Source organism: Solea senegalensis, linkage group LG1 (genome assembly GCF_019176455.1).
Source record: "Solea senegalensis isolate Sse05_10M linkage group LG1, IFAPA_SoseM_1, whole genome shotgun sequence".
Classification (NCBI taxonomy): domain Eukaryota; kingdom Metazoa; phylum Chordata; class Actinopteri; order Pleuronectiformes; family Soleidae; genus Solea; species Solea senegalensis.
The window spans coordinates 39,306,623-39,315,488 of NC_058021.1; the positions used below are offsets into that span (position 1 = coordinate 39,306,623).

Below are 8,866 nucleotides of genomic sequence, written 5' to 3' on the forward strand. Positions count from 1 at the left end.
GTCCTTCCACCTCTCTTGAGCATTCAAGGCACATTCAACACATTTGCACAGCGCATATAGCATATAAGCCCACTCACCCCTGAAAATCAGCTTGTTTTTATAATTACGGGTCACCATGACGTTACATTCATGAGTAAAATGGATTAACTTGCCTTGTGTGTCATTTGAAGAGCCAGAGGTTGATTTGTCCGTAGGCAATGTTTCATGGAAATGAATCTCCTTGGCGTTAATGCAACCTAATATAAAATAATACCCTTTCACCTTTTTTGCAGAGCTCAACTCATCCGTTCATGCCTTGCAGGTGAATGGAAAGGTGGCTTTGTCCATATTTTATATGAGAGACACATAGTGTAACCTGTGTGATGTGTTAAAGAGCAGTGGACCTTTTTTAGGTCTCTGAGGAGACATGTGGACAGTGACCGGCAATGAATGGATCTGACAAAGGGACGCTGTTGCTCATCTGTCTATAAATGTAAGAAACATCTGTCTGTCTTTCTGTTAATCGCGTAATTGTTCAACAAGTCATGTGGCAGGCTTCAAACCTGGCAGGTTACTTATTATGGGAACCAGCGTGTGCAGATTTTGATTTGGATAAGAAAGACAGAATGGTAAAAAAAACAAAACGGGCACATATTGAACGTTTACTGCACTAGTTTTAAAAACTGCAGCAAACTCCATATACCTATCATCTGTTCTCTGTCCAGGTGTGAGTGTCAGTGTCATAGTGAGAACAAGAGAAGAGGAACATTTTTTTCTTTGAGCCCCACCTTTGCCCTCCCTCCTGAAACTTGTTACATTGTGGAACTTTATCTGTGGCGTGGGGAGAGATGTTGTAACATGAACCCAGTTAAGCGTCTATCTACAGTATAGGTCTAAAACTTTGTGTGTATGTGTGTGTGACACAAGACAAAAGACCTGTAAAAGTCACAATTCTTTCTCAAAAGTGAACAAGAGACAAATTGAGGCTGTTGCAGACACTTGTAGTGATCTGGATTTGACCACCTGTTCTGAAGCTGTGTCCTGCTTCACAGTGGGGGACACTAGACACAGAGCGGACTGTGACAGTCTCATAAGCAGCAGCTCCCTCTTCTGGCCTCCTGGTTATAGTGCAAGGCACACATTTTAAGGATCATAAGCATCAGGAACTTTAAAAGAATAAAACAGGAAAACATGGCACACGGTGTTTATCTTTATTTGCATTTTTGCCCCAGTTTGAATTAATGACTTACTATGATGTGAAATTGCAACCTGTTTCAGCATAAGGACAGTGATTTTTCCTACTCATCTACAAGCAAATTAAAGGCTATTTCAAAAAATCATTGACGTCTGGGATTCAGCTCAAGCACATCTGCAAGCAACAGACACCGCAACTCTTCCTTTTTGGTAGTTCCAGATGTAAAAGTGAAGGTTCGCTGTGCAGAGACACATTCCAATTTGAGGATTTTCCTGGGGTAATGTTGCTTTAAAGCTAGAGCGGTGCATAAGGCGTGGACTCCTTCCAGTGCAGTGATTATAAACCCTGAAAACCCTGAGCGTAGATGAGATCTAACCCTCCATTGAGGCTCACACTGGGGAACAGAATCGACCCGCAAACAGGACACTCTTTTCGGTGTTATGTCGAATAAAGAAGAGGAAGGGGTGGTCTGCAATGAACACCTCAGGAATCATTATGAAGCGCTCCGAAATGACGGCAGCAGTGGCAGCCGCAGCCTCAGTTCCCTCTTCATTTACCTCCACAAAGGCCTTGTGGACGACTTTTGACAGCACCAAGTTAGTTGCTGGAGACATTCCTGTCAGCAGAACCAGGGGACACGTTTTACACAAATGCAACACTTCACTTGTCACTATAGGCATGCCTGCAATGTAATATAATGCACGCCTCACCAGAGAAGTCACTCTTGGTAAGATCAAAAGCATCGACCATGCCCATGCTCTTCAGGACGTCGTTCATGTCATATGTCTCCTCCATCTTGAATCGTGGCAGCCTCACCTCAATCTCAGTTTGACCCATTAAATCTGGACGAGTCCACTCCACAAACTTCTCGTAGGTGAGCTCCTTCTCCAGCTGTGGCGCACAAAATATCAATTATCCCTCGATTTGAAAGTGCGGATTTGTTTTGTGTGAGAGTGTGTGTAGTCATGTCATACCTTCTCCAGACCTGTTGTATCATCCTCTATGTCATTGGGCAAGAGGATGAGCATGCTTAGGTCCTTCCCCTCGTAGGGCATCTCGAGAATCTGTCCCAGCACATTCCATTTTAGTTGCATGTCATTTACAGATTATCTACTTCAACTGAAGCATCAATCTGGATGTGAATTCAATGAAACCATGTGTTCTTTAGATGATGGTAAATCTGCTCCATATTTATATGAAACCAACAATTACTTCAGTAGACTTAACAAAAAAGTATGACGATGGCAGACAAACAGATAGGGTCAGACCCATAAACACGGAAATTACTTTGCAATTGGCCTCAGGGATGGTGGCAAAGGAAAATTTACTCTTCTGGCGCATCATTTTCACTGGCTTAGTATCATTCTGGAGACAAGAGAAAAACACATTTAAACTAAATTATACTTGGCTTCTAGTATAACATTCCAACAGTATGACATAAATAACACAAGACACAAACTACAGTAAAAATACTTATAGTCCTTATTGTGAAGAATTAAACTCTGAAGAATAATATACTACTATAATGGATTGTACTTATTGATGTGTACATCACCATTATTTTGTAGTAGTAATTTCAATTTGTTCATATATTGCTGTTGAGCTTGTGGATTTCATGAGAAAAGCAGATGTTTACACTCTCTTGTATGTATTTATTAAATCCTCACTGTCAGATCTAATTTCTAACAGGTTGGGGTAAATAACAGGGACAATATTTACTGTGTGTCCCCTTCCATTGTTACCTTGTTTAGTCTGAAGTCAGCATCAATAGTAGAGTCCTCCTCGAACTGTTGGTCCCAGTTTCCTTTGAAGTAAATGGCATTGACCAGCACCAGAACGGTCGCACTGTCCACCACACCACTCGCCAGCAGGTCCTTGATTTTATCTGGTGAACAGTCATCACCATTATAACTAACATATTTTACAGTAATTTTAATTATTTGAATGTTCCTGTTCTATATTTTGTGTATTGCTTTTTCTGTTTCATTGAATTGCTTAGTCTATTCCTACAGTATTTTGTAATTGTCACTTGTTGACCCCTGACCCCCTTGCAACAAGGGGGATTTGGACAGTGTGGACCTAATAATCTACATTCATCTAATCAACATCATCACTTGAGAGGTAATTAAAACAAGGGGAGACAAAATTCAAAAGGAACAAAAGAAAACACAACCAACATTATGGAAATAACTTTAAATTACACAAATGTGTTCACTTAAGAGCAAGTCTCCAGTTTTTCCATGAGATTGTGCCAGACTCCTGTTACCATTATGCTTTTTTGTCTGAGACCATGGAGACATAAGGTAGATTCATGCTGGGATACATCTCATGTTATTTAAGGGGCTAACTCTCTTTAAGTTGTAAACTCATGACTCACATGTAGACAATGTAGAAATACTCATAGGGTGTGCCTTAAAAGTTGTAGTTAAAGGTCTACAAAAGAAAACCTTCATATGCAATACAAACTCATCCATACATTTTGGCTGCAGATTACACAAAAAAAAACGTGTCTATCGCGGGACCAACACAGGCTCAACTTCGGGTCAATTAGATTATGTTCTTGTTAAGATCCATAAGCTGGTAAAGTTCACAAATGATTCAAATGTCTGTGGTTATAAACCTGGACATTTATACGAAATCTGAATTATATATATCATTATATAATTATAATTATAGCAGTAAGGGAGTTATAGTGAGTATATTTGATTTTTATTGAATTGAATCGTCATGTCCCAACACCTACCTTGAGTTTTTTTCTCCACCCAGCTGTTGATTTTGACCCTGGCCTCCTCCGCATTGGAATTAAAGTCCAAAGACTCTAGCTCTGCATTATAGTGCTTTTTGGTTCCTGCTAAAAAACCCTGGAATCATAAACAGCAAGTTTTGAATTCTCACATTTTTCAGAATAAAGGCAGTAATCATGGAAAAACTATATATAAAATTGCAGGAAAGGGAAAAATGTTTTGTTAGGAAATCCATCAGTAATTCCCATTGCAAAAAGTACAATTTTGTCATGTGAGTAGGAGATAGATCTTCAACCAGATTTTAAAAATGAGGGGTCATGAAGAGATTGTATCATAAGCACAGATATAATCTGACTCCAACAGTGATGTGTCATTCAAGTGATCATGGGAACATATTTTTGTTGACAAAGTTTGGATATCCTTGACTAATATGGGATGATTTCTGTTGAAGCATTGAAAAAAAAAGAAAAAAGGAGACTTTGAGTAAGTAAGGAGGAGCAGACCATCTGGGAAACTTTAGGTCATGTTGCAATGCCCAAACACCAAACTGCATGATTGCGATACACACCCTTCCTAAATAATTTACTGGCATACACACACACACACACACACACACACCTCAAGAAACTGGAATGTCTGCTCCCCGTACAGTCTGTTGGCAACACTGAGGTTGTACGGCACATCTGGATTGTTGAGCGTTTCCAGCAGTTTGCTGAATTTGGCGTGGACGTCGTCCTCACTGTCCCGATTTTTCAGGCACTGCGAACAGCCAGAGAAGACCTGCGTGTTACATCGACACACTTAAGGCAATAACAGGTGAAAGACAAACATGTCTTTTAAGTGAACATGGATCACAGACCTCCTGTTAAATCATGACAATCATTAGTGGACCTGGTGCTGCATAAGTTTCCCTTAAAATGAATGATACTGAAACTGGATTATTTTTGATTCTCTACAACATCCTGAAGTTTTCATTATTTAAATTCCTCTTTATGAGACCGACCAATAACCAGGGGAGAATATAGAAAAGGCAAAGATAAAAAGCCAAAAACATGAAAATATATTTTTTTTAAAAACATTTCCATACACAGTTACCAACCTTCATATTGTTATAAACTGTCCTCCTAAAAATGTAGCATGTCTGCTTTTAATGCAGTAAGAATTCACTGGACAATAGCAGAGAACAAATGTGAAATTTGCTCCTCAAACTCTCCTCATCACCATCATCACCTCAAGCAGATACTTTGGCAGTCTGGTGCTTTGCTGTATTTGCGTCTGCATCTGAAGACGCGTGTTCATCTGTGACTGCATCGCTGACGGCTTCTCACTGACAATTTCTCCCGGCGGCGGCGGCTGCTGTTTCTCCATGAAGCAGAGAACCTACCGGAGCAAAAGGAAATGATATCACTTTTTGTCTGCTAAGAAAAAAGGTAAGGTGGAAACCCAACACAGAAACAAAAAACACAGAAAGTATAACTTAAATACAAAACAAAATAATTCACAGAAATCTAAATTTTGTAATGGAATATTTAGTCATTGGATTTTTGAGTTTAATTTTGTGTCAGTGCAAGTATCTTTTGTGATCTACTGTATCTTATTGAATATTTCCCTTGAGATGTTTTCAAAGCTTTGATAGTTTGAACGTTGTTGTAGTTTAAAAATATAAGTACACAATTGAAAAACATTCATTTAAGAAATGGAGAGTATTATATACAGCTCTAATTTTCATAAATAATACCAAGAGACTTTGTAGCGTTGCGACAGACAAAGCTGTTTCTCATCACTGTCAATTGTTGACTCTCTAAAAGTAAATGGTCTGTATTTATGTTACACTTTTCTAGTCTTGATGACGCTGCTTTACACAGCCGTTTTTGCCGTTCATCCATTTACTCACACCTATGCACATTTTTCTATCACTCAGCATTCACAACCATTTACATTTAATTTTTATTCATTCTTAACCCATAGGCAGCATTTTAACATGTGACCATAGACTCTTAAAAAAAAAAAAGGAACATGTTTTTCTGAGTCCCTTCTGAAATCAATCAGGAAATGAGAATAAATGGAATATCCACTAGTGGGCAACTCTACTAGTCACCAAAACACCACTCAATTTGAGTGGAAGTCAGTAGCACATGATGTCAATTTTATAAATTATGTTTGCAGTTAGGCCACACAGTGCAGCGGTGGCTAGCAATGTTGCCTCACTGCAAGAAAGTTCGGATCCCAGTTCGACTGACTGAGGGCCTTTCTCTATGGAGTTTGCATGTTCTCTGTTTCCTCCCACAGTCCAAAAATGTCCGAAAGAACAGTTGATGAGTTCTTAGTATGAGAATGAGTATGAATAAGTATCAGCTGTTTATCTGTTGACATGATACTGAATACTTGCCAATGTGTCCGTGGGCAAGACACTTATCCCGTATAAGAGGTCACACCTTAAAATGCTGCTTATGGGTTAAGAATGAATAAGAATTAAATGTGTGTGTGGGGGAGAGATTAATAGATTTGTAACAGTCATCTCGGTTAACTACCTACAGTAGGGAAAAGAATACCGTCATGTTAATACAGTATCTCCGGTACAAGCCAAGGCATGCGTGAAAACGGATCCTCACCCCGACGACTCTACCGTGAGATTACACACAAAGTAAGAATCACTTGCGAGTTAAATTCCACAGAGGTTTAATCAGAGGCTGTCAACACCTATGTTAAAAACTTTCACTACCACTCCCACTGAAACTGCAAAGCCTGTGCTTTGGCTAACATCTGCTGAAGTGACTGTGTCTCCTAAGCAACATGTAACAATCCATACCAGCGTATGGCGTTGGCAGTGTTGTCCAAATAAATAAAATGACTACATTTAAACTATAAAAGTATGTTGTATCAAACACTATTGTATCAACACAGAACTGAAATTTAGTCATGACAAAAAAATATCACTCCCACTTTTAATTTGGCTGCTTTGGTTTCTCTGAAATTCAGATTTCATGCTAAAAACTGACTCAGTTCAAGTACACCATTCAACTATTACCTTACATATGTCCACTGTCTTCTTTATATTATCTTATGTGAACTAGATAAATCACTCAAACCTCTGCTTAGATTTCCACACTGTCATTAAGATTCAAATTTCAACCAAACTACACAGCAACACAGACTGATATGAGGCACTACTGTGTGATATTCTTCTCTGTGTGTACTTTTTTGAGTTTGATAAAGTCCTTCTGTCATTATTATACAGCCAGTCCCCTGTGAGCATGACAGAGCTTGAAACCTGAGTTCACACCCTTCTCTTTTGCTCTTGATGTAGTGATAATGTGCCAAAATACCAGTCAAGTCATGAACCAGATCCGCCAACTTGCAATAGCAGTTCAATGCAGGCCAATTTAATCCAAATAACTACAGTAGCATGACACTTTTCTCTCTTGTTCTATGTGTGTATATTTGTATTTTTTACCTCTTTAGGACCTTTTTCTGGCATCAATGCTGACCTTGGTTTCTGAAGAACTGGTTACAGCTAAGATTTAAAGTGTGCTTAGGTTAAGATTATGGTTAGGGTTAAAGGTCAGTGCAGTGGCCCAAGTAGTGTGTGTGTGTGTGTACCTCTGATATCTGTGAGGCTGTGTTGCCTCCGGCTCCCAGCATCACCATAGCCAGAGCTGAGGAGATGCTAAAAGGAGAGAAGAAGATATTTGCCGTCTTGTCTTCGTCACTCAGCTGTTTGAGCAGATCCAGACAGAAGGTGGTGTTGGCCTTGGGCAAAGAGACTGCTGGTGACGGTGATGCCATTGTGACTGATACAGAGAAAAGACAGCAGGGCATTAATTGTGAAGTTGCACTCCACACAGAATTTGTCAAATTTTTGTACACCTAATAATGTATACTGTATGTATATTGCAGCTTTGACAGCAGCTTATTGCAGCTTTTACAAATCTATTCAAGTGAAATGCATGGGATGTAATGTTTTTTAAAAAGGAATTCAGGTTTTGTGCTGCATGGCTACTGTATTTGATGATCATAAACACAAAGCACACAGAAGTGTGGACATCCTGCATGTGACATGAGAACATGAGAATGTTTTTTATTTCACATTTCATAAGCATTTTACAAGACTGCTAAAGTGTGTCAGAGAAGCTTAAGTCATACTGTTGTCTTTGGCATTCGAGTTCCATTTGTCAACAACTAACTATTTTAAAATCCATGCGCCCTCTGCCACACTTTATACTCCTCTTCATCACAATAGTTGCTTGAAGTCTGACTTACCACTGCTGTTTTTCTTGTGGAAAAGGAGCAACAATAAGGCAAAGTGCTGTACTTGCTCACAAACACTCCTTGTCACGTCAGCAAATTATCCACACAAGCTTTTGGTTACAGAAGAAATGATTCTGTTTGACTCAAGGCTTTAATATGTTGCAGGCTGACACTCCCAGGCTGAAGAAGGTGGCTTCAACTTGTGAATATGCTGAACGATCACACCCATCGCTCAGTGGCACACCCATCGCTCAGTGGCACACCCATGATTATGAGGGTTTGGGTACATGTCTTCTGCCAATGTATTTAGTAAGGATTTGTTTCATGTTCGTCCCTGAACAAGTACAATATGAGTGTGAATGTATACAAGTATGTATGAACAGACACATACATCAATGGATGCATTGCTTGATTTGAGCAGCAGTCTAAACATCAGTTTAGACACATGAGATATGATGACATATGAATTGCAAAATGTGAAGCACTTTTAAGCACACACCCCTCAGCACCGGTGGCTCTGCGGTTGAACAATGAGAAAGTGCAGGGTTTGAGCAACCAGTTTATAGGTTTACCTCACTCACCTCCTTCTCTGGGTTAAAGCCATGCTTACCACTGTAATAAACTATAGATTTATACAGAATCTGAATCCCTTAAATGGCACAAGTAGTTATTCACATACAATAAATTACGATTTGAAGTC

At 39.3% G+C, this 8,866-nt stretch overlaps 1 protein-coding gene across 2 annotated transcripts; it reads right to left on the reverse strand.

Annotated features, from left to right (window-relative positions):
* Positions 1–1,176: 1,176 nt before the first annotated feature.
* Positions 1,177–8,342, reverse strand: LOC122774754 (leukocyte elastase inhibitor-like). 2 transcript variants are annotated; one of them, XM_044034262.1, is made up of 10 exons: positions 8,179–8,342; positions 7,519–7,709; positions 5,149–5,298; positions 4,537–4,698; positions 3,918–4,035; positions 2,917–3,059; positions 2,462–2,539; positions 2,149–2,238; positions 1,885–2,065; positions 1,177–1,790 (listed from the first exon to the last, which is right to left on the reverse strand). In XM_044034262.1, exons 2-10 carry the CDS (start codon positions 7,702–7,704, stop codon positions 1,564–1,566), a joined length of 1,335 nt encoding a protein of 444 aa, XP_043890197.1. In that variant the 5' UTR covers positions 7,705–7,709; positions 8,179–8,342; the 3' UTR covers positions 1,177–1,563. The 2 variants fall into 2 exon arrangements, with proteins under 2 accessions (XP_043890197.1, XP_043890205.1); XM_044034270.1 differs by having other exon boundaries at positions 4,537–4,677; positions 8,179–8,341.
* Between the last annotated feature and the right edge of the window lie 524 nt (positions 8,343–8,866).

Coding starts and splice junctions, on each gene's coding strand:
- LOC122774754 (XM_044034262.1), bottom strand. CDS start 7,704: ATGGCATCACCGTCACCAGCAGTCTCTTTGCCCAAGGCCAACACCACC. Junction 3,060..3,917: donor GGTGGAGAAAAAAACTCAAG/GTAGGTGTTGGG, acceptor ACTGTTCACCAG/ATAAAATCAAGGACCTGCTG. Junction 1,791..1,884: donor TACCAAGAGTGACTTCTCTG/GTGAGGCGTGCA, acceptor TTCTGCTGACAG/GAATGTCTCCAGCAACTAAC.